The sequence below is a fragment of the Photinus pyralis genome, unplaced genomic scaffold, assembly GCF_008802855.1.
Source record: "Photinus pyralis isolate 1611_PpyrPB1 unplaced genomic scaffold, Ppyr1.3 Ppyr1.4_LG3a, whole genome shotgun sequence".
In the NCBI taxonomy this organism is placed as follows: Eukaryota; Metazoa; Arthropoda; class Insecta; order Coleoptera; family Lampyridae; genus Photinus; species Photinus pyralis.
In genome coordinates, this window is record NW_022170509.1 from 4,870,135 (window position 1) to 4,896,237 (window position 26,103).

Genomic DNA, 26,103 nt, shown 5'->3' on the forward strand with positions numbered 1-26,103 from the left:
TACATTTCAAGATAAGTTTCGTTTGCATAAAAATAAATCTAGTATCGGAATTCTTCTAATACGCACATACATTACAAATTGAATGCTAGTATCTGTTTGAGTTCCACTTTAAATTAACTGCACAATTTCGAATATAGGTACACACTATTATAAGATATTAACAGAATGTGATCACAGGATGGAAGCAATTGAAATTGCAACACCTGTTATTTTATTCAAATGTGGGTGCCGATTAAAATTATGAATGAATGAAGAGTAAAGTGAATTGGTACGAAACATCCTCTCGTAACTATTGAATCAAATTATGCATATCAATTTTAGAGGTATCTGTTTTCACGATTAAGGGAGACACCACTAACATTTTGACAACACCGTAGGAAATATAGTAAAGTAGCCTTCACGGTTTTCAGGGACAAGGGTTTCAAATATACACAAAAAATCTCCTTGAGTGTAAGGATTTTTCACCCAGGCACACACACACCTAAATAGTGGAATTATATTGCCCAGTACACTTGTCAAACAAATAAAAACATCTTCAAAAAAGATGTATTTGTGATTAGCAATGCCGAATAATAAGATTATATAATTCCAGAGTGAATTTGTATTTGCTGCCGTGCATTACTGGAAATGCGTCAAAAGTGCTGAAAATCTGACAACGCCGGTATGAGAAATGGTTCGTCTTTATAAATATTGCCGTGTAAAGATTTCACGTCAACATTTAAAAAAAAACAAAACTATAAACAATTTAGAATAAATATTTTAATTGTTCCATCGTGATTGTAAATTACATACCTTTAGACAATCCATCAGTTTCTAAAATGAGCGAGTTGTAGCACTCTGCACTGGGATTAGAAAATTCGAATAATTGGGACATGCATAATTTTCCTATCATTAATTGTAGTTCGAATTATTAATTTTAAGGTAAGTATAAATTGTACATACAATTTGTTTATTGTATTAGGCATTCTATTTTTTAGTTGTAAAGCAAATGTTACTGTTACTCAGGTCTACTTTTAACTCACTTTTAATGAGAGATATTAATGCAATTATTTGTATAATTAAAAAGGTCAATAGTTAATAAGGTTTTCTATAATTAAGAAGATGTTCTGTTATAATTGATAACAACCATCGTTTTATAATTCTCATTAGCTTCCTATATATAAATTATTCATTCTTGATTTTCCACATTAACCTGAGTGAAGCTAGTGTGTGCAACAGCAGATATGGAAGCAGGTGTGTTGTGTTTAACCATTATTTAATATCCACTTGCTATATCTGAAGTGTTTTATATCTGTACCGATGGAAGCTAATCGGGACAGTGCAAAAGATAAGGCCATGTTTAAATAAAAGATTCCAATTAAAACCAATTTGTTTTCCAGAAGGCGACCGCTTCACAATGGCTGCTGATGATACATCTATCGATGCGGATTTTGATGAGGTAATTATATAATTTGTTATTAGTTAATGGGACAAATATCGAGTTTTTGTTCATTTGCTCAAGGATATAATATGTATATATGCTTTGCTTGTCTCTGTTTTCACTTCTTGGTCGGTTTTCTAATAACAAACGTAGGTTATAACAATTGCAAAAGCTTTGTGCATTGTGTGCCAAATCGTAGTTTTTTTAATAATTGTGTTTCCACTTAATCTAGCACACTTAATTGAAATCTAAGTACTCGATGGTGTTTAATTTTAATAATTTCACTTTTATACCAGGCATCCTTTCATGATTGGATAGTGAATCGGTCATTTCTTTCAAGTTATTAATTGTCAAAGTGTCGGTAGAGTTCTTCAGTTTATTGTACTTGTTTTAGGACACATGAAATCGTTTGTGTGTAAATTTGACAGCAGAATTATATGTACCCCCCTTTTTTTTACAATTATTTCTATAATTAAGATAATATTAGAAAGGCATTGAGTAAATTTCAAATAATTATTCTAAGCGATTATTCCAATTTCTTGTATTTTAGGGAGAAAAGTTGTCCTAATTTAGACTTTTGTATTAACGATGATCCCCATCAAAACCGGAGTGCATGTGTGGAAATTGGGAAGTATGTGCACACATTGGCAAAAGATTTTCCGAAATTAGCTATTAAGTCATTAAGCAGCTAATAAATATAATGGATCCTTGCGGCACAACGTTGGAACTTGGAAGGTGGTCATTATTTGTTGGCTCCACTTCACTGACTTGATTGTTGAGTTTACTCAATCTAGGTATTTGGTATCTTCTATCTGTGCAGAATCTTCGTCATATGATGTTTGTAAAAGACATAGTTGTCCTTTCATTGGGTATGAACCTTGATGCTTATCAAAACGTGCCATCATCTTGTCCTGTTTGTAAACATTGCAGGCAGCGAAATTGTCACATTTCCCGAGACGGTTTTTAAGGGAATATTAATAACACATATATTTGAAAGGATCTAAACTAATCTAAATTTTTAAATATTTATAAGAGTTGTGAAAAACACACAATTATAAGTCGAAATTAAACAGCTTAATAAGGAAATGTATGATAATTGTGTGTCACAGACAGATGAGAGGATTTCTGTTTATTTCTACAAAACGTAATTTCTGCATTTTTAGCTCATTTTATAGATTAAAACTTATTCCATTGTGTTTAATAATTTATCAGCACCCTTTGACATGGGGCAACAGTGTACTGTTTGTGGAATAATTAATGCATTACTAATGTGTACTCGTATTTACCGTTCGTTCTCTCAACTGTCAAACTGTGGGTTATGTTGGATCAAAACAAATGTTCGTGTTAATATTGCGTATGCGTCCTCTATCTTTATTTCTTACTCTAAGCTAAGGTATGAACCTCGGTATGAACTATGTCATCATCAATCATGAAACCATTGAATATCCATTGGATATTCAATGATGAAACCAACTAGCGTTTTCCTACAGTGTTGCCACTTTGAGAGAATTTTTCATGTCAAGGGTAAATGGGAATCTTAGCCTGTTTAGTGATAAACACTCAAACGGGTTCCACTTATTAAAAAAAAATTAAATCGGTAGTTTACCTGGAACGAAAATAGTCTTTGCTCAACTGTACAGGCCTACTTACTTGACTTAAAAAAAAACGAAAGTAAACTAAAAATAAGTTACACACCAATCAGGGCGGAATACCTATTGTAAATTCAATCCGGAGACATACTGTAGATACAAATGGTAAAAACAATGCAGAGGGAATTTTGGTAGGCGAAAGGACATGATTATGAAATTCCATACTTAATTCGTTTTTGTTTTGAATGGAATTGTGGAATTCTGGATAGTTTCATATTTTCAGATCATTTGGTGAGGTCTTCTGCATTGGTTTTAATTTTAATAACTTTTCAAAAGCCTTAGAACTATCAAGTTCACACGAACATCTTATTAAAATACTGTGCAAGGAGATTAATAGTCTATTAATTATATATTCCTACATAATCCTAAATCGTAGCACTTATAACGTTTGTGAATTATTTGTGTTCCTGTCCTATTTCATTGATTTTCTATTATATTAATTATCGTTCAGAATTCTTTAAATATATGATCTCTCATTTACCTACTACTACAGCTTATAAACTTTGCCAATTACAAAAATAATCAAGTGTACTGAATTGGAATCCTATAAAGGATGACATCATCTGCATACCAGCGCTCTGAACATTTGAAAAACCTGTATTGTATTTGTTCCTTGTTGGTTAGGTAGGTACTTCATTTACTTTTATTATTCATGCTAGTCTACATAAAGTACTTACATATCGTCATCAGTAAATCAGATAAAAAGTTTATATGTTACTAAAATTTACAAAAAACACCCCATTGACATACAAACAATTACTCATCGCAGGCTCATATTTAATTAAAATTGCATTTTCTGGACTGAAACAACATTGTACTAAAAAGCGTTTCGTTTTGTGTTTAAAAATGTTGGCTTGTAAGTCTATAAGTTTTACAGGGATGCAATTAAGAAACATTTGTGATTGAACTATAGGCCCCCGTTGCAATCTAGTGAGCCTACCAATAAAAATAAAAAATTTAGTTTTAAACGAAATTGAAATGACAGCTACACTTTTGTTTCTCATAAGCAATTTACCTATACAAACGGCGCTACTAAATTTACTATATCTCGTCTACATGGGAAAATTTAGCTTTTTTTCCAAAGTGTGAAATTTTCTTATAGAATGTGGCCTGTAGAATCCATAATTTCAAACAGTTCCATGATTGGGCTACTAGTTCAAAAGTTACAGCCTTTGAATTTTCTTTCGAAATTGGTTTCTAGTCTATAACTTTTGATTGAGAAGTCTGATCGAAAAAGTACGAAGTGATTTGTAATTATCATTTTTTGTTCCAGTTTCAAGACGCTTGCGATGTTTCGCCAGTGTAAGTCAACGGCAACAAGATAGTAAAATGTTAACAGATTTTTCTAGGCCCGAAGGAATGACATTTGAAAAATCAATGGAGGAAGCGCAGCTAGCTATCAATTATTTCTTTAATAATCAATTTGAGGAAGCTATCGAGCTCATGAGACCATTGTTCGTATAATTTCAGCCAACTGTGCTGAAACGACTTTTCTTATTTACAGTGCGAATTCAAGCCTTTATCATTCAATCGGTTATTCCGTATTTGTGTACTTAGAAGCACTGTTAACATTCGAGCATCAGGCGGTTGTTCGAGCTGTGGAGCAGCTCAAAAAGTGTATCGCTGTTTGTAATCGTTTTAGACGTAAAAACACAATCACCGAATCATTCGGGAAAATGGTCAAAAAGGTTAATTACGAGCAGTATACGGATGTTGAGGCGCATGCCGAACTCTGTTATGCTGAATGCTTATTGTTGCGATCGATGTTGAGCTTTATGGAGGATGAAACTTTGAGCAGTTTGATTAAAGCTGGGTTTAAAATACGTTCTTGTTACGGATCTTACAAGTATGTATAGTGTAATGTGCGATTCATTTATTTTGTTTTGTTGCACGTCATTCATTTTCGTATTACTACATCTCCTATACTGACAATATTGACTATCAAAAATCCATATATTTACACGGTTTTTTTGAACTGTCTTGTGAAACAGTCTTCTATTATTGGTTGAAATGAATGTCTGGAATTTGATGCGAGGTTTTGTGAAAATGCACAACACTTCTGGGTTTGATCTTGAAGTGTTGATTAGGCAACAAGAAAAATTTGTTGAGTGTTAATAGGCCTTTTATTTCTTTTTCTTTTTGTTGTTTTAAATATGCATTGCAATAGAGTGAAAGACATAGAGAGAGTGAACCATGTTTCTGCGCTAGTAGAACCACAGAAGTTATATACAAACTAGAACGCCAATGGGTTAGGATGCGCGAAAACAAAATGACACACTTTACTCTGCCTGAATCAGATGTTGGTGCACTTCTGAGCTTGCGCATTGCGTGAGCTCACAGAGCCGGTCACTGAACTCTGTCCATTTTAGTGGATCCGGTATTATTATTAACGCAATTAATGGTTGTTTTGTTTGAAGGAATAATGCCATCAAATTATTCCGTAATGTCCATGTGAAAGAATACCCAACGTTTAACTTCGTTATCTGACTTTCCTCAATATGTAGCTACTTCCAAATATTTTAAAGATTTTTGGCTTGTGGAAAGTATCGGTAAAGGGACAAGATTTAAGTGCTATCCTGTAGTGACAGTTCGGTTGTAGCCCAGTTTTACTGAGTTGGGATTGCTTGACGTTGTTAACTAGATACGTGACTACCGTTGATCGTCCCAGGTTCGGGAGTGGATTTTGTGGTTGGAGTGTAATGTTGGATATTTTTCAATCTGGGCACAGTCTCATGATTTATTTACTTATCTAGGGCATTGACCTCAAATAGTAAGCGTGATGGATACCTGACTGATATTTCGCAATTGCGTAAATTTCCAAGACTATTCAAAATAAAACTAAAATCTGACTGGTGTTACTAACAACTTCTCACAGCATGACCTTTACTAATAACATTTTAATTGCTTTATTTTTTGTATGTGTTGCATTTGTATTCTCTACTAAAGATAAAATGAGTATTATTTTAGAGAATGCCAAAATATTTTGATAAATCGTGATTGGCAGAATTGTGCAACAAAACCGCATTTTGAAGGTGGTGTTCGCATGGGCATAGGTGCTTTTAACTTAATGATATCTTTGTTACCATCGAGAATCATTAAACTATTAGAATTTATCGGTTTTTCTGGAAATAAAGTAATACATTTATTCGCAATAACCTGTACTGAGTAATAATCGCGTATTATTATAAAAGGAACTGGGATTGCAAGACTTGGAAAAGGGGTATAGAATGGGCGGTCTTAGAAAAATTTTGTGCGTAATGACGCTGCTTGGATATAATTCAATTGTTCTTCAAGTACTTAGCCATGGTGAAGGCGATCTTGCCATTTGTGAAGACATTTTAGATAATTTTCTTAAGATGCATCCGGATGGAGTTTGGTTTTTGTTCTTTAAAGGACGATTAGAGTTTATGAAGGCTAACATTGACGAGTGTATCGGATGGTACACCAGAGCATGGAAATCTCAAGAGAAATGGCCACAATTTCACCATATGTGTTTCTGGGAGTTAACTTGGGTTCATTGGTAACTGTTGCTTTATGTTTTCAAATTTTAACTGTTTGTTTTAGTATGAGAACGCAGTGGAAAGAGGCGTTAGTCTATGCAACTCATTTACTAGAAGGGAGTCGCTGGTCTCGTACCATTTACAGCTATCAAAAGGCGGTTCTATTATACATGATGAGGGGAGAGTTAAGTGTTTCTGATCGTATGGTGACCGATAATTTGATGAAGTTGGTACAAGTGTAGTAATGTTACCATTTCATTCTCAAATTCTAGAGAGCTTCCTAATTATAAACAACGTATTGCCGGAAAATCATTGCCAATGGAAAAATTTGTCATTAAGAAATCTGAGAGATATTTTAGTCAAAATCAAACGCTTGTCCTTCCCGTGTTGGAATTAATGTATTTGTGGAATCTATTTAAAGTGTTAGGTAAACAATTTACATTAGCGGAAAATGTGTTTAAATTAATTGAGAAGGCAGAAAGCGAATTGACCAATTTTAAAGTACGAAAATATCATGCTGACAATACAGCTTTAGTACTACTTTTGAAAGGTGCATGTCTTAGACAAATGAATAGCCCATTGCAAGCTCTAGAATGCTTGGAAAATGCAATCTCGATGCTTAAAGATATCCAAGAAGATCATTATATTGTTCCATACGCCATTGTCGAATTAGCATTGATTGAATGGGAGCAGAATAATAGAGAGAAAGCAATTGCCGCTTTGGAGGATGCAAAGTAATGATCTTTATTTACTCTGTTTAGTTATAATTTTTTTTTGCAGGAAAAATTACACCGGGTATTCTTTGGAGTCTAGGTTACACTTCAGAATACATACAGCATTAACAGCATTTAAAAGCTATGAAGCGGAACATACAAAATTATAAAAGTTTTTTTGTTTTGCAGCCTATTTTTGTACCTTTTTTTAATTATTTCTGTTGTCTATGTTTTGATTGTTGGATGTATTTCTTGTTATTCGTATTCATTTCCTAAAGCAAATCAAAGGCTGTGTTGCATTTTTGTGTTGATTGTACAATGTTATTCGTGGTATATTTTGTGGAGTATTTGTATATCCTAATAAATGCTTATGATGTGAATTTTTTCGGTATTTAAAGAACTCCATGCCGGGAGTGCTATGTCGGAAATTTTTTGAAGGTCAGTTCCTTCATCAATTACACAGGTAAAGTGGCTTGTCGTCATTCGTCATCGCTGATACTCATGTTGAGAACGTTGATGAAGGAGCTTCTTAGGAGACCGTACAATGATATCAACATTTGTGGAAAATTCCACACTGCATGTATGTTACGTTAATTTCGGAATGTAGGTAAATAAGGCAGTTACATGTAGGAAATACGTTATGTGAGTGTTAATTCTTGAGAGGCGTTCAGTTGGAGTTGGTGTTGTAAAACTTTACGTAGTACACCGAACATTTTTATTTATTTGATAGATTATCCAACTTTCACACAGCCCTTTAATAATAAACCAGGGAGTTGCAGCTGGAGAGGATCCTTAGATTTTTTTAACAAAATGCCTCTCTTGGAGCAAGACACCGAGCACGCACAATTAATCCAAGGGTCAATTGGCAAAGGGGTGAAATAGCTCAACCCGAGGAGAAAAAAAAGTTATAGATAAGATAAAATTGCTAAACCCTGTAAGACATCTTTGTATAGGTATGCGGGAATGCAATGTATGCAATCGAAGCATAAGAAATGTAGGTTTCATTGCAAATAACTATAAATCATCAAGACCGAAATTTTAATCACCTATCTACATATTGTCTATTTCACATAATTGTACTACAATCATTTCCTATTGTATATTTTAAATATGTTTTTATATGTATTTTACCCACCCCAACAGTTAGTAATGGCACACATTAGGGTAATCTGTGGTAATAGTATATTTCATGCATTGTAATACAAAATTACTTACATTCGTCTCAAACTAGCTCTTAATAATAAATAATAAAGTTTATTCAATGTTTCGTAGAACAGCCTACATATACATTAGTCAATACATAAGCAAATTAAAAATACTAGTCCAAATATAAGGGTAAACAAAAATTATAAATAACAATACTTAATTTTCACGAAAAGAACTATGTACTGAAAAACTCCTCATACGAGTAAAACGCTTAATTAAATAAGGAATGCTTTGGTTTTGGTGTATGTTGTGGCCCAGAAATTCCTGAATCGAATAGAAGGCCTTTGTTAAAATGATTTTTTAAATTTTCCCTTTAAATAGAGCATAGTTGGTTTCTTTAATGCAATGAGGTACGGTTAAATAGTTTCTGGGACATAACATTAGTACCGTTTTGAGATTTAGACAACCTACAAAAAGGTACACATAGACTTTTAAATCTAGTATCATAACAATGCAAATCACTGAGTTGCAAAATTACTAAGATTAGATTTCATGTGACAAACACAAACTAAGATAAAGACCCTGGAAAGTAAGGATATTTAACATGGAACTCAAAGGACAGCTTGTGGTCCAAATGCACTCCAACAAATTTGACAGATATCAGATTTAACACATTATGATGCTTCAGAGTCAGCAGTCCCTAGGTAGGTATTGCCTTTTATTCTCATTAATGGCTAGTTCATTTAAACTGCTCTATTTCTTCGCAAGTTCCAGATTAGGTTCATATTGACTTTGCACACGTTCAGTTTCATCGTCTTCAAGTAATAATGTGACATCATCAGCATATACATGGTAGAAATAATGAGAGTGCAGTTGAGTAGTGCGTCATGAGTGTAATTTTTGTAAATGTACAGTTTTCCTTTATGCGCTTGTTTTTTTTCTTTTTTTTAAGAAAAAGCTAATTTAGTTGATGTACCTAGGTATAACGACATTACTTAGTTTAAGTTTGATTATGTCACTTTGCGTTCTTCGTAATTGAGCTTGTCCTGTAGAGAACTGAAATTGAAATATAATAGGCATGTTGTGCTTGTAGCATTGTTGTACATTAAAAGGAAAAGTGGACCACGTATACACTCCCTTGAGGTACCTACAACCTTATCCTTTTTTACCAAAAATCGACTGCACCAAAATTTCTCGGGAAAACACTTCTTCTTATTAATTTTGGAGCGTAGAATCCAAAACAATTCGTACTTTTTCGATCAGACTTCTCAATCAAAAGTTACAGACTAGAAAAGAAACCAATTTCGAAAGAAAATTCAAAGGGCTGTAACTTTTGAACTAGTATCCCAACCTTGGAACTGTTTGAAATTATGGATTCTACAGGCCACATTCTATAAGAAAATATTTTTTCCGGGTCGATCTGAGACAATTTTTTCTTCGGGGCTCAAAAATCGACTGCACCAAAATTTCTCGGGAAAACACTTTTTCTTATTAATTTTGGAGCGTAGAATCCAAAACAATTCGTACTTTTTCGATCAGACTTCTCAATCAAAAGTTATAGACTAGAAACTAGGGAATGCAATACCGAGATTGCGGGATCCCGAAATACCGGGATCCAGCATTTTTGCGAGATTAATCCCGCACATAAATGGAGCGGGATCCGCGGGACTGAAGAATTTGTCGACCAAGGGGACGACTCTGTTTACTTTTTTAATGAAACTGATAACGGCGAATTATTTTTTAAATAATTGTTAAACTTTTTTCGTTAAAAATGTACTATGATTTTTGAGGCACTTTAGAAGACTTTTTGTGCTTTACAGGTAAGGTTTTTTTTGAGTTCTAAGTTAGGCCGAAGGTACTTTTTTGTTAAATATTGTGATACTAGCGATTTATTTTAATACAGAAGTTAACCGCACAGAATTGCTTATTTGCCAATTTATTTAAAGTTTTGTGAGATCCCGCAAATACAGGGATCCCGCGGGATTAACATCTAACAATCCCGCAAATACCGGGATTGAGATTTTGCTGCGGGATTGCATTCCCTAGTCATCACTGTGAATTCCAGTTACATCATAGCCCAAACTTGAAAGCAACCTGCATGATCCTTTACACTTTACAGCATGATATGGAATATACAACAAGAATTGTAATGCTATTATTTATTATAATCAAAACCCTTCTACCATCATGGTGTAGGGAAAATAAATTAACATATTCTACCAGATAAGTCGATATAAATCCCCTGAAGATTTTGTGTATTAGGGAAATCGATTTACCTATATTAAAAGAAGCCCAGAAACAACAACCACACTTCCATGCCCGCTAGCTCGTGTGGCGTAGTTCGGTTAAATAATAATAATAATATATATTGTCCAAACAAGTAATAAATACCTATTCTATAACAGGACAATATCTAAAAGAAAAATATTAAAGTTATTGCGAGTCGTTAACTATTCATTAAACAAAATAAGAAAAAAGCAAAAAAAACAAATCTAAAAATTCAACTCAGATACAACAAAATTTCATTCTACGAATTGTAACAGTTCGTTTAAATTAATATTAAATATATCTGTGGTGGATGATAATTCGTTCACTAGTGAGCACACTAAATGAACTGGTGATCTCTGTAACGCAGCAGTTTTGCATCTAAACGGGTTGAATGTTGCTGCGCATCTTGACGACAATCTTGGAACGCGGAACCTGATTTTGTTTAGTAGAGAAGGACAATCGACAGCATTGGACAAAAGTTTGTAGAGAAAGGTAACACATAGCCACTTTCTTCTGGTACTAAGAGGGAAAAGTTCAAACCGCACACACATAGTCGACTGAGAAACCCCTTGGGGGATAACATCCATCTTCTCGGCAGCATAGGTACTTTAAAAGCCTACGTTGGACGTGCTCAGTTTCGTGAACGTAGTTTTGGTATAGTGGGAACCAAATTAATAGAAAAAGTCTCATGCTCCTCACTAAGAATAAATATTGAAGCAGGTAACATAATCTGAAACTACAATAAGTATGATGAAACATAAATTATACATATATTATTTAGTTACAATTATATAGGTATTCATTTTTGGTTAATAAGTTGTTTACTCTTCCCATCCCATTTATTATTGGAAATTTGCATTTGTAAAATCGAAAGCCTTTCATGCAAATCTACGAAATCATAATCTGGAAGCTTTTTGAAAGTGAATGTACCGTCAAGGCCATGTGAAATGTCGATGCTTTTTGGCTTGTCTAGGTAATGTTTAAACTGCTGAAGAGAATCCTTACTTCCTTGATAAATACTGCAACCACTTTCCTTAAATGTTCGAATAGATTTTTCACATTCTTGGATCACAGACTCTATTTCCCTTTTACTTTGTTGTTTGTAGGCTAAAAATGAATGTGGAGGGGTGTCTTCGAGTTTAAATTGTGCTTCATTTGTCTAAAAACTAGAAGGTTACAAACTTGTACAGAATTTCCTTTCTTAAGGAAGCTAATGTTTCTGTCAAAGATGGAAAAATACCAATAGGTTTTGAGTAGTCTTGAATTAGTTCATGTTCCTTGTCGATTCATCATTTTGTTATTAAAGATGAATGTCTTAATAGAAAAAGAATGAATGAATTAAACTAACTTTGACAAAAACGCAAGTTTTCCATCAAAAGGCGACTTGTTTGGGGTAGTACTTCAGTAGTAGTCTCGTTCCAAGCGCTCACATCGCCGCACACCAAAAACGGTATTATAATCCTATTGATTCCAATTAAAGAATCAAAATTTTTATTATGAAAATCTAAGAATGGGGTAATCGCAACAGGATCAAATCCTTCAGGAGGAGAGTAATTTAAGCACACAGCAAATGCTTCTAAAATAATTGACATATTAATTAAAATTTTTGTCACTTCCCATTCTCAAATAGTTTTCCTAGGAAAATCGACCATTTGTTTGTTAAAACTTTCGTTAGATATTGTAACGAGATGATAGATTTTAAGATACTTAGGTAAACAATTAAGTAATGAGAGCATGGTGATGATGAAAGTAGGATATGTAAAATCATTGCGTGTGCCTGGGTCGATGTCAAAGGGGTTGTACTAATCCACCTGAATCTCCCTTCAACTTCTACTACAGCCAATGGAATATTTGTACACATAGCTAACCCATCAATGCAAAGGCCTTCTTTTCCTACGCAGCTCTGTGTGGAAAATGCTCCTAGACTACACATGACATCTAGTTGCCAGTTATTGTAATTAAATATGTAAGCGGAATTTCGTTAAACGTGAAAACATCATTATGGCTCGCTAAGGCAATGTAGTTATACCACAGGTGCACTACCCGCACATAGAGGACTTCGTACGTGACATCCAAGCAAGGCAGATGAAAAGCAGAGCAGTGTATCGAGCCATTACGGGGTGTACATTATCCCTCACCCTTTTTATGCTTCTAACTTTTACAAAATATATGCATATCTAAATAAATTTTGATCTTTTAGTTCACAGGATAGGTATTCCAAATCAGAAAGGTGGTTAGATGGCTATGCTGCTATGATGATAGTGTCCACTATCTTAAGGTCGCCTTCACTATAAGTAGGTTCTTTACCTTTTTTACTTTAAATTCGATAGGGTGTCGAAAAAGAGTACTCATAAAGGGCAAGTGGAACGTTTGGGAAAGACATATCTACTTGCATTATGTAGGGTATAGATATTGAAGGTGTACCAGGCAACCTTTCAATGTTTTATGTGTGTTCCCATTAAACACTTATTAAAAAGGAAACATCAACAGCATACTACTACTAGACGAAGATCCAGTGACCAATTCAAAAGCCATGAAAATTCACACAGTAAACCCTCTTTAGCTTCTGAATATTAAAAGGAACTTGCGGCACCCCTCCGTGGTCGGGGTAAATTACCTTAGAAAAAATTCTATCACTAACAATCTACCAGAGCGAAATACATGTCCATGTGAGAGCAATCACAAATAGGATATGAACTAAGAAAATTCAAACGCGTTCTACTATTTGTGTTATATTATGCAATTACTAACTGCACAAGAAATATGCAAAATCTATTGCTGTCCTGTTATTGATAACTTCACGAGTATGACTACCATATGGTTTTATTGCGGTATAACATAATATTCTTGACTATAAAATTATGTAAAGAAAATATTTGGCTCGCTTTTATTTTAAAGCACTTAGTAGTGAAATCCAAATTTAACGCAGCAGATTTTCGCATACCATGATATACCTGTTTTAATCTATGCTAAAACCAAATCACAGTTTCCAATCAGAAGACTCAGAGTGATATGACGATTTTCCCACGGACAAATCTGACATGGGAAGTTTTAAAATAGCCACCGTGATTTACAAACCTATACTCGAAACCCTGGAACTGGATGGCTTTACAATAACAACATCTTTAAAAAGAAGTAGCAACTGATTCGTTAACAGATCATTGTTTTTATGATGAAAAACTTTCGCAACAAAGTTTCCTCCAGGCTTTAAAACATTACAGGTAATGTGTAATGCCCCTAATAGCAGTTGAGACTGCACATAAATGTCCATTGAGTGAAGACCAGTTACTAAAAAAAATTAGTTTAAGGAGAAAATTAGTAAATTTTCAAATTACCATCAGGTGCACCATCGCAAACGACTAAATCGGATTTTGTGCCCTCAAAGTGATTCATAATCATTTGCGCAGTTGAGTATTTCGTGATATCACCTTGAATCTGTATGACACCCGGCAGAGGGGCCATTGGTTGCAAATCGACCGCAATGATTTTGACATTTTCATTTTTCCCTTTAGCCACAGATGCCGAAGTTTCACTCTCTGCCACACTTTCCACCCCCATTAAAATATTTATCGCCTCTTTATTGCTCAAATGTGTTTTCAATTCAATATTTTCTCCCATGTACAACTTTCGGGACAACACCTGACTCCAACTGCCCGGTGCTGCGCACAGATCTACGACTTTAGTTACATCTGAAATTACAGTCTGACAATTTAAAGGGCACAATCATTAAGTTTAAGAAATACTCTCGAAAATGTTAAATTTGGAGTCGATTTGTATCAGTTTGAAAGCACTCCGTGCCCTCCAACCCTCCTCCTTTGCTTTACGGTAGTAAACATCTCTTTTATCTTTTGAACTCTTTCCCATGATTCATAAATAGTGTTACCAGAGCTATTACCTACGGGTTAACTTATGGCATGGTTTGTTGTAGACAGCACAGTAGACAGGTTGAGGTTATGCTATGTCAACAGTGAAATGTTAAAGACGGCAAGAGTAGGAACTATTTTAAATTTACCAGTGGCGTATCGATGTGGTGGGTAATATCAGGAAAAAACATTTTACACTGGTAGATAGACACTTGTAGTTCCGTGTATTCTGCACTTAATTTGAATTAATATGTCGTTCAATACTTACAGAAAAATGATTTAAACTGATATACTTTTTATAGAATGATACTTTCAGCTTGTCGGTTTACCTGTCTCTGTTTACACAATAATAATACGTTGGGTACAAGCCCAAAGGGTAACATGTTCAGCCACAGCTGGTTTTCCACATAATACACAGTAGTAGAGCACAACTTTAGCTTTTCCCTATCATGCAGTCTTTTTAGTAAGTTTTAAATTTAAACCTAGCACACACAAACACCCTAACTCTCACCGACACAAATACGCATAGTGCAAGTAATGGAAATCCTCTACCGCAACCCTCATAAATTCATCATTTTTCCCAAATCATATCAACCCGTCCTGCTCATCCAAAAGTGCTTTTTTATAATTTGGAAAATTCAATCATTTTCAACAGTTTCCTTATTGTCATAGGTTGTTTAATAACACGTCTTTGCGACCTGCGCTAATAGCTCATTGCATATAAAGCAGTACCCACTCACCATTTCTCACTTCAAATAGGCTCTTTTTACTGCGAGACAAATAAACCGTAAAGACAGACACTGCGTCGACTTCTCTAAAAAGCTTGCATCACTTTTCTCTGCCGCTTAATAATCAAGTATAGTTGGTTGGGTTGGTCCAATCAAAAATAAAATAAATAAATAAAATATACATTTCACCTGGTTCTACGCCATTGTTGGTCATGGTCAGAATTATGCGACGAATTTACTCCACTGTAATGTTTGTGCACGAAGTTCTCAAACGTTTCATTATGGAAAGAGACGCTTAAAATATCGAATACCATAGGTATGAACAAAATTGTTTGCACATATCTAGTAATGCTATTGTAAAATAGCGAAACCAAAATTAGTTTTTGAAAATTTGAATATTAAAATTCCAACTGCAAATCAGGACCACGCAAAAAATTGCATGAATTTTATTAATTTGTTAAGCCTGTATTTAAAGTCAAAACTCTAGGAGAATCTCACTAAATAATTAATTAATTTTGTAATGACATGTGATTGAACATAAACGTAGAAGATAATTTTAGACTTGGGTGAACTTGGACCACAGTCATCCACAGATTGAAGTACCGTTCTGGCCACCAGCATATTGCCAATATCTGAAATATCACTTCCCAGCTGTTTAATGTAGCCCAGAATGCCTTCTGCATTCTCTACAATGCGAGAATGCGTGCTGGTAATTATTATCCTATTGTCAGAACACCTGTCAGCCAACACGTTCAAGGGCCAATAAGGTATGAAGATATTTTTATTTTTTATGTATGACATTCAAATTTAAAAATAACAATCGTTTTTTATATGGACTAAAAATTTCATTAAATAGCAGACTTGAATTTATTACCCATATCTAGCTGATAAGTCCAAATTCATTAACAATCAGCACAACAGCTAACACATTTATCAGGGCTATTCCTAATTTCTTGTAGGATAATCGAAAATCGAAAAAATCAGTACGTTTGTTAAAAGTATTTTTTTATGCTTGCCACATTACCGAAAGGATGTCATGTTTAGCAACTGATCCAATTCTACATTTGGCCAAGTCTATAAGTTTTTCTTTTTTGCCTATACTAAATGAGTAATTTGAAAATTATTTTAATAGAAAAAGTGCACAGCAAAATCTAAGCCTCTGTCCATTAAATGCCTTTTTTTTTTTTTTCTCTTCCTATTCTATTCGTATTTTTTATGATAATTGATAAGCAGTGTTTGCAGAGCTTCATGCCGATATGTTAATACATTTTCCTTCATATCGTATTTTAGTTTTTGGTTGGATAATGATTATTTTTTAGTTAATGCACACATATTGATACAGCTCCTTTTTTTTATATATATATAATTCTATTTCTATTCAGTTAAAATATTAAGATTAAGTTTTATTTGTATGTTTATTCTTTGATTATTTTTAATTTTGTCATACCCTGTTAAATGTATTTTGTTTTGTAATATGGCTTTGTCCAATAAGTGGATGTATATCTGTTGGGCAAATAAATAAATATTATTAAAATATTATTACTACAGTTAAAGCTTATAACAATATACTGTAGCCCAGCCACAAAAACTTGTCCCGGGTCGCCATGTATATTCCTTAGCGAATACTATTAATAAAAGATAAATGGAAAAGTTAGCAGTCTTGGAGTATAAAAGATGGCATGTATATAGGATTAAGTATATTACTTTGAGTTTAATTACAATAGCATTGTATCATCTATATGCACAGCATGTTATGATTATATACCAAGTATACAAGAAACACGAATTAGTAAAGAATCATTCCATAGTAAATAAAGTTATGTTTAGATTAAATCACTCTCTTGAAAGTCGTACGTAAGGCAAGAATTAAACTATTAGATTTTTGTATACATGTATATAACGTTGCATTGTTTACTAAAATTACAAACAAAGATAATTAGGCACCAAATTGACAGTATCTAAAATACAACACACTGACAATAATGTAATAAGTACCTTTTTGTTTGCTAAATTGAAAATAATGCACAAGTATATTATAAATCTTATTGTGAACATCACATCAAATTATGAATCAGTCTAAAAGATTTTTAGTATTATCATTTATTAATCTAAATAGTTACTTTTATAAAACTTGACTAAGTACGTAATAGAAGAGTACTAGAAGGTACGATCTAAGAACGAAAATAAAGTAATTATCATCTAATACAAGTAGCGAATACTTCTCGATTATTTCAGTCTCATATTTTAACGCAGTTATAGTAAGCAATCTACTCATTCAACATTAAAAAAAATTGTCGCTTTTGTATTCTTTAAAATTTGATCCCAATGCAGTTCTCACTTTATCGATTCGTATAGATTCAAAGTAATGATTGATTAATATATCTGAATAATGAATGGCGATAACAACACTAACGAACTACATCGATACATGCAATTGTAAATGTTAAAAGACAATAATTAGCAAAAAATATGGCAATTTGATTACACCTGTTGTATATGATCATCAATAAAGGATAGCATAAAGCGCTCCGACTGCAAAATTGAAACATTTCGGCACCACAGAATACATAGATACCATTAAATTTAAACATCATGCGACACACATACAAAATGAGCAATTTATAGCCAAAAAGATTTGTTTAGAATAAATCTAACTCGTCTACAGGAGTTCCACTATGACATGACAAATTAAAGACATAAATAGACGGCCGGCCAATAGGCGGCATAAATTACACTGTACAGAAAACCGTGCTAAAATTAAACAAACATAAACAATCCACATCATAAAAAAATAATTTCTTTTTGCTCAAACTTTGTCCATTAAAATAAAGCCGAGTGAGACTTATTGTCATAAACTAATTCTATGGTCACGAATCAAAAATTTGAGCGTAAAGGTTATGTGGAGAGATCTGGCTGTTCTTGGTGTGAGAGTTCGGGAGGGACAACGGATAAAGGTACGGAAAAGCTGGGTTTCTTTAACACGGGAGGTTTCGCTTTGACCTGCGGCCGATTTCCTTCAATGCCTTTACGCTCGGCTACAGGACTGCCGATATCCGCTTTGTCCGATACATTACCAGTGTCCGTGATATGAACTTTTGTATTTTTCTTCAAAGTGCACTGATTTTGTTTTGCAAATCTCTCTGCAGCCGTTTGCATATCTGGGCTATCTGGTCCGGTTGGACTTTCTACAGATTTTAAGGAAGTTGTATCTTCATTCATGGAGTTCTCAGAGAGATTTGAGGATTTTTTGGTCAACTGTTTGGGGCTACTGGAAGGTACTAATGGCAAATCCATAACTAAATCGGGTGTGTGGTTTTGTCTTTGTATCCTGCATTCCGTTTGTTGCTGATTTTGCTTGAGAGTTTGGGTGATCTTGAGCGAGGTCTGCGAACTCGCGCGGCGCTGCCACTGTTCGCGGTTCTGACTAAAGTTGACAACTGATTTATCTATTTCCACAAAATCTGTTTCCTCCACTGAGATGGATGGATTGATGACCGGTTCCTGAATAGTTGGGTGGTGATCAATGTTTTTACTATTTATTATTGTTGTGGGTTCATACAGATGAACTTTGTTCAAGTTTGAGGTGCAATTGAAAAGAATTGTTTCGTCAAGCGAGCCGCTAGTGTTTAATTTAGTGTTAGATAAATCTGTTGGTTTGTAAGGTACATGTCCTATCTGTAACAAAGAAATAAACTTCATGTTAGTACACTCCTCTCCAAGGTTACGAAATCGTTTCTCATAAAAATTGGCGCTTTTAGAATGAATGGGAAGTGACATACTCATTACATGATATAAGTTGTTGCAAGTCAAGATAACTACAGTGGACTCCCATTTACACAGGAGGTTATTGTTAGTACTTTTTATATTGTGAAGAACAAACTTTTGGAGTAGGTAAATTTAAGTGTGAGGTCCAAAACCCAAGCAGTCTAAACTCGAACATATAATGATTTTGGAAATTATCCCACACTGGGACACATTTCCAAGACATGAAAAGGATACACACTAACAAGAACAAAAAAAACAAAAATATGCAGAAAAAGGGAATAGAAAAAATAAGATAAGCTATCAGAAGATATGAGAAGAACTAAGAAAAACCTAATAATCAAAGCAGTGAACACAAAAGAGATATCTACCAAAAATGAACTGTACCCCCTGTGAAGCAACAAAGTAGTAAAACTAAGTACTATGTTTTTTTAGGGATGACACGATGACTGATGGAAAGACAATATCATTAATGCAAAAGTAAAAATAAAGTAAACAAAAGAAAACCGAAGCAAGAAAAAGGAAAAGTGAGAAGGTAAGCAAAACACCTTCTTTGGAACAGAAATCAAAGAGAACAGTTAAGAAAGTAAAGTATATATAATCAGAAAATGAGACAGAATGGCAAAAACAAAAAATACAGAGCACTTCAGATGTCATTATGTCTTTAACGGTTCATATATTGATACATTTACAATAACAAATTTGAAAGTTAATGAATAAATCAACTTGGTACTGCCGATTTAATAAATGAGAATGACAAAATTAAAATAAACATTACTTTTAGTAATTACTTTGATTATTGCTGTATTCCCCTCAATCAGCACAGCGTATTGAAAGTCCACTGTGCACGATTAATTTTTGCAGCGACTTACGAATATCTACTGAAGTTTCAAAGTTTACCAAGTACACAACACTTAGAAAATGTAAGTAAAGTACACTTCAATCTGCAAGCTGTATTATAAAAAGTAAAGTAACACTTTGTACCTTGTATTTTTTTTTTTAAACTTTTTCTGAAATTGTGGATTTCCACGTGGAATATTGAAAAAGTATTGGGGTAAAGGTATTCCAAGCGCAATTGTAATTAGCTAAAACTGATTCTTTCAGGTTGTCGGTTTCAATATGTAACCGACATATTGAATCAAAATTTGTTCTACGAAATCCTCTTTTTTTTTTAAATTTCAAACAAATTTTTTGCTGCTATGTAACTTAGCGAGCCCTCCAACAAAATCAGACAACAATAAGGAATTTTATAATTAAAATATTTTTTAAGAGAAAACATCATAATCATCACAAAAAATCTTGCATTAGCCTAAACTTCCCAGGGGTCACATGTTAAAGCAGGTTTTAGTTGAAACTGCAATTAAAGAGTTTAAGTACCACAAAAAATGCTTGACTGCAAACTGCTCTTCTAGAATTTATTGTGATTCAAATCAATTGGACTACATTTCGTGTGATATCTGAAAATGAGAAATGTAATTTAAATTATTTATTCTCGATTAATAAAATTCGTAATCCATGGAATACCAATGCCTGGTCAAGGAAAGTAGTCACAGAGTAGTAGGTATAAGTCAACGAGAAGCAAAATCTTGTGTAACTTTTATAGCACCATGAAGAAAGATACCAATTTTTTGAGCTTCAAGAAAATGAAGCAGATAAAGAACATTTTTAAAGACATGCCTCAAGATAAATCTGAGCAACAATGATAAACAAGAAAGTAGGAAATTAAATATCAAAAGAACAGAACAAACCGGTAGAAACAAAAACATAATAGTCACAATAAAAACTAAAACATGCACTGATGGACAAACAGAAAATACAAAAGAAGAAATAAAAAGAGAAACAATACTACACACAGGACACCCAAAAGGTTACTAAAAGTATCAAATGAAAACCAAAAATATGAGAAAAAATCAAAAGTGCTCAGTGTAATACTGAATAAATCGTGGAAAAATGGTTACCTGACTTACTTACTTACTAGTAGATTAAAAAGAAAACGGAATTATTGATTCTAATGAATCCGCGGTCAAGAGTTCTACGTTCGTAACACAGACTGCAATAGAACAATTAATAGAAAGAAGTGGAATTTCAAATAATTACTCCAAAAATCCCGGAGCCAATAAATGTAAGGAGGAGTAAGAGTGCGAGATATGCAAATAGAACATTGTTCACCAAGTCACACAGAAACGCCGCAAATAATCGAAAGTCCGCTCACATTTTAAGTATCTAAGGGTATAATAAAGTAACCATACCACTTGAGTTGTATGCCTACTTAACTTACAATAATCGCCTGTTATTCTATAAAAAGCGGTACAGTGTAATATCGCATTAAAATTGTAATTTAGAATTTGTATAACTTTGTTTAGTATACCCTTTCTCGATTAGTAGGTAGTAGTGACTGACAAAGATGGGATTGGTCACATTATAGCGGGCGAGTTTCGCCCCATAAATCTGATGCATGCAACACATAACCACAACAATTATTAAAAGTAGTAAAAAGTAGTGTGCTTGCTATGTTGTGTGTAGGTACACATTACCACTGCTTCAAAAGGTTTTCAAAACAAGACATACAGTAATGGGGTAAAAGATGATCGAGATAATATGCCAATCCCTATCACACACCATGCATTACATCAGAACATTATTGCCCATATAAATCACAACATTTATGTGCTTGTGCTGTGATTTTTCCATTGTTAAAATTACTTCAAAAGAAATATTATGTACAGTGAAAGGAATAGAAATCGTTTGTATACAGAAAAGACAGAGAGCCCAATCACAACAGACTAATATCATGCACCAAGTGCTCACCTTTAAAATTGAAGACTTGGACTGTGGTCTAGTAAATGTACTATGAAATCAACAAAAAAAACTTATAAAAATTAAAGCCTATGCTACGTTTATTCAGCGTGTTTCATTTATAATGTGTTTGTATTTCCTTCAATTTATTTGCCTAGTATTCATTAAAAATCAAACAAACTGATTTAAAAACTGCAGAAACATTAAAAACATCAATTTAAAATAAATATTATAGTTACAAGCATCATGCATATACCTGCCAACAAATACTTTGCGTCATAACATCAATTCTTGGAAAAATCGTAAATTCCAAAAGAGAAATGTCATGCGATCTGTCATGCAAATTGGCAGGAGAAACGCAGACAGCAGTTGTAGGACACGATACATCCACAGTAACACAACTATAATTGTAACGAAAACAATAAATTTAATAGTGTTATTACATACACATCAAGACATTTATAATTACGCATACAACTAGATTAAATTATAATATTTTGGAAGACATCAGAGATCATAAATATATAAATTCTCTATTAATATAAAATTTAATTTCCATTATCGCTACATTTAAACCAGTAAAAGTTGTCCTTAATTGCAAAGCAAGCACATAAAGATAATACCAATAGTAACAAATGCATTTCTGCAAAATACGTGCAATTAAACTGTAGTTTCTAATACCTCTCTAGAATGATTTATAGACACAGAAGAAGTGGTATTACTGTGCACAGGCTCTGACGAGTCTAACGAACTTTTCCATGCAACTGGCGAACTCTGAGCCACCGTTATCGGATGAGAACTATCAGGTAAGACGGAATCGTTCGAACTACAGGGTCTCGTTCGCATCGACTCTTCAGATGAACTTGACTTTAAGTTGTCCAATTTTTCCCTATCATCGTCTCTGAAATAAACTTTCTATTAATAAATAAAAAATTCTAATACGCTTCTGATTGTTAAACTCGAACAAGATTGTAAGGAACAATCTCGTTATTTGATACCAAAAAAGAGAATTTAACAAGTTTCTTGGGACTACCCTGCCCACCCTCCTATCTAATCGAGAACAATATCATGTGAAAATTAAAATTCAAACTTAAAATATTAACTTATCTAGGGCACTCGGACCTATTCTACCTTATGGGTAATCTGCGACTATGGAGTATATAGTTTTTACGTCAGATTACAAAAGTTTAGAGTTAGTTAAAGGTTAAAGAGAGTGGATTTTGCTTTGATGAAGCTTCAACATTTAAACTTCATTTAATTTGAAAAAAATAAGCATAATCACTTACTTCATTTTCAACGATATGTATTTGTCGGGAATTAAACCGTCCTGTCCATTGACAGATCCTCTCCACCAATCATTAGAAACTTGAGAATATAAAGTGACAAAATCCCCTTTCTTTAGAGACAATTCGCGATCAGATCTCGCAATAAAATCGAACTGGGCTGTTGCTTCAATACTCTCAGAATCTGAAACCAGTTTTTAGAACAACGGGACAAAAGCAATCTGTATACTCACCATCTTCCGACGGACAAACTTCAGAATCTATATCTTCCGTCGCATGATCTGACGGTGAATCTCCCACATCACTAAAAGGAAAAATTCATCAGTACAAATTGTATTCAATCTTGGTGATCGCTTTAACCGGTTGCTCACAATGAGATACCTCTTGGTTCATAAAGAGATAAAAAAACACTCTACTGGTAAAAAATATAAAAAACATCCGCTCAGAAACAAAGACCGTTTGTTCTATTGAAGTTATCAAACTGGTTATGATTAAGAAAATTGCCAAACCACCTGATGGAATTTACAATTACAAAAAGATGAAATGACTTACTGATCTTCCGGCTCTGGTGAAATGTATTTTTCGTAAATGATACCACCATCGTTCGGAAATATCTCCTCATTGAACATTATTATATTCTTGATTAATTCGTTCACTTGATTTTGATATTGCACCTGATCCTTATCGTCTGGTACGGGAACAAGGGTGGGACCGAAACAAATTGCCAAATTATACGGATCCATCATATTCTCATCGGAAAATTCGGACAAACTGTAAGTAAAAATATCATAACTGTGAATGGTTTGATCTTTAAAATATATTGATTTTATTATATTTTCCTTGTAACTAAATTGTATTAAATTTTAAGTAACAAAAGGTGTCGAAAAAGTGAGTTTACGTCGAATTAAATTTAAATGGTGTTATATGTAGTGTAATGGAAGATTGAATGAAGGGTGTCAGTAATGATCAAAATCAATACTTACTGATTCAAAAAAGCAAAAAGATAACGCATTACAACCATAATAGCTCTTGGTAGACTTTGAACCAACTCTCTCATCTTCAAAATAAAATCTCGCCTAGATTCCAATTCTGCAAACAAAAATCATTTAGACCCAATATTTTTGAATGGAAACACAATAACTTACGTGCCAATTCCATAAAGTGCTCAAAATAAATAATAGGAAACAGTGGTTCTCTTAACTCTCGTAAATATAATTTTAAGACTCCGGCTACACTATTTATGTCAGAAGCATCTGTCATATCCGCTAAAGGGTCCTCGCCTCTTTCAAACCACTCTCGGAAGTTGTTTATTTCTACTTGAGATCCAGAAACCCGAAAAATTCCCTGGTGGTGCAAACCTGTTAAAACAATTATATCACTAAAAAAAATTCACATTGGGTCAAAAACATATTTTTCAGTAGGTAAGGGTTGATCTATAATTTTTTAACTGCCGTTATTGTTGTATAAGGTGCATGTGACCACATCATTTGAAGATTTATGGAGGCAAGTACATAAAGTAGGTACTGCAGATGTTACATATATCAAGGTTCAGTGAAAGAACCAATCTATGGAGACTGAACTGCGCCTTGAGATTATCTTATATTATTCTTATTATTATTTCATTTCATGGGATAATAACCACACGCACCATCAATCAGATTGCTTCATCTTTAGGGTCTGAGGTAGTACAAGAGAATCATTGAACTGGTTCCTCTGTTTTGTTTTTGTTAAAAGTACCCATAGAAATTACACTAACTTCCTAAGAATTGTTCAACATATATTCCTGTATAAACAGTATAAATACTGTGATAACCTACCCCTACAGTTAGGCTTTACATATGAAACAAAAATATGATACGCTCTGTATACACCAACCGTGTTACATTTTCGATTTCGACAGTTCTGCGCAGATGCCGAAGACCAGGGGATTTTCATAACAAAGCTTGGGGAGAAAGTAGCATTGGGTAAATGTATTCTAATAGGAGCTGGGGAGGAGTAATGGCAATCAAGCAATCAAGGTGGTCGCACGATGATCTTTCACCATGTTGTTTTTTTTCATTATCAGGCGATTGTATCACATTTTTTAAAGAAGGACCATACCGCAGGGTCTCGCATAATTCAATATTCAATAGCTAACCGGCAGTTCGTGCATATTATTACATGGAATTTGCGTGAGCTAATAATTACCTGACCCTAATGATATCAATTGCGCACATCTTTTACTAATTTATTTGGCAAACCATTTGCATTATGGTATTGTTTATTAATGAAATGGGAAACGCGTTTAGTCATTTCATTCACATCCTTTGAAGGCTTATTTGGGGACATTTTACGGGCCGATTTTGATAAGATATTTACCACTTGACGGTCAATAAATTGTTGCTATAATGCTATAAAGTAAATATAAATACATATATAAATATAAATGTACTATAACTTATACTTTCTGCATCAAATGTGACTAAAATATTGCAAATAATTCTTTTGGTTAAACCCAAACAAATGTGAAATAAACAGGAACAAATAATACTTTTGAATAAAAGGACATAAACAAAAATTCAGTTGTGCAAAGTATAATCCTCATGCATAGGAAATTGGCGTAGTTTTTCGTTTAGATAAAGTCAAAAAAGGGAAACTAAATATTGATTTTGTAATAGTTTCTTTGAAAATTTGTATGGTTTTCATAATCATAATTAAGAAAGGGGTAATATGATGCTTTATTCTAATCTCTTCTTAATAAGGACATTGACCACTTAACTTTCTATTCAAACGGATCCTTGTCTAACTAATCTTTTTCGTTCTTTCCAGAAATTGGAAAAAATATTCGGGAATAGATATGATACTGGTTAAGGTTTTGGGAGCGGATTTTTGATTTAGTTACAAAACTTTTAAAAAACCTCAAGATCAAGACTCACATTTGGTTCGAAGTCGAGTATAAAAATAATTACACTGTAAATTTAAGATAAATTCATACA

General features: G+C 33.6%; 3 protein-coding genes across 6 annotated transcripts in view; 1 reads left to right on the forward strand and 2 right to left on the reverse strand.

Annotated features, from left to right (window-relative positions):
- Positions 1-688: 688 nt before the first annotated feature.
- Positions 689-7,662, forward strand: LOC116165252 (tetratricopeptide repeat protein 39B-like). Of its 2 annotated transcripts, none has more exons than XM_031479523.1 (10): positions 689-921; positions 1,380-1,438; positions 4,343-4,371; positions 4,419-4,523; positions 4,574-4,915; positions 6,037-6,202; positions 6,261-6,589; positions 6,634-6,795; positions 6,842-7,303; positions 7,350-7,662. In XM_031479523.1, the coding sequence occupies exons 2-10, from the start codon at positions 1,397-1,399 to the stop codon at positions 7,450-7,452; spliced, it is 1,740 nt and encodes a 579-aa protein (XP_031335383.1). In that variant the 5' UTR covers positions 689-921; positions 1,380-1,396; the 3' UTR covers positions 7,453-7,662. The 2 variants fall into 2 exon arrangements, with proteins under 2 accessions (XP_031335383.1, XP_031335382.1); XM_031479522.1 differs by lacking the exon at positions 689-921 and adding an exon at positions 1,032-1,233.
- Positions 7,663-10,572: 2,910 nt separating this feature from the next.
- On the reverse strand, positions 10,573-14,648 carry LOC116165706 (putative tRNA (cytidine(32)/guanosine(34)-2'-O)-methyltransferase). Its single transcript, XM_031480366.1, has 6 exons — positions 14,440-14,648; positions 14,032-14,385; positions 13,775-13,984; positions 12,097-12,272; positions 11,482-11,855; positions 10,573-11,432 (listed from the first exon to the last, which is right to left on the reverse strand). Exons 1-5 carry the CDS (start codon positions 14,558-14,560, stop codon positions 11,496-11,498), a joined length of 1,221 nt encoding a protein of 406 aa, XP_031336226.1. The 5' UTR covers positions 14,561-14,648; the 3' UTR covers positions 10,573-11,432; positions 11,482-11,495.
- Positions 14,649-17,007: 2,359 nt separating this feature from the next.
- The window catches only part of LOC116165424 (SLIT-ROBO Rho GTPase-activating protein 1-like), a 35,641-nt gene continuing 26,545 nt past the window's right edge, over positions 17,008-26,103 (reverse strand). For all 3 annotated transcript variants that reach the window (XM_031479862.1, XM_031479865.1, XM_031479863.1), the window contains exons 9-15: positions 24,274-24,486; positions 24,112-24,217; positions 23,681-23,899; positions 23,362-23,432; positions 23,132-23,312; positions 22,527-22,746; positions 17,008-18,962 (exon numbers count right to left, since the gene is read on the reverse strand). In XM_031479862.1, the coding sequence (XP_031335722.1) occupies positions 18,183-18,962; positions 22,527-22,746; positions 23,132-23,312; positions 23,362-23,432; positions 23,681-23,899; positions 24,112-24,217; positions 24,274-24,486 (1,790 nt within the window). In that variant the 3' untranslated portion in view covers positions 17,008-18,182. The remainder of the gene's footprint in view (positions 18,963-22,526; positions 22,747-23,131; positions 23,313-23,361; positions 23,433-23,680; positions 23,900-24,111; positions 24,218-24,273; positions 24,487-26,103) is intronic.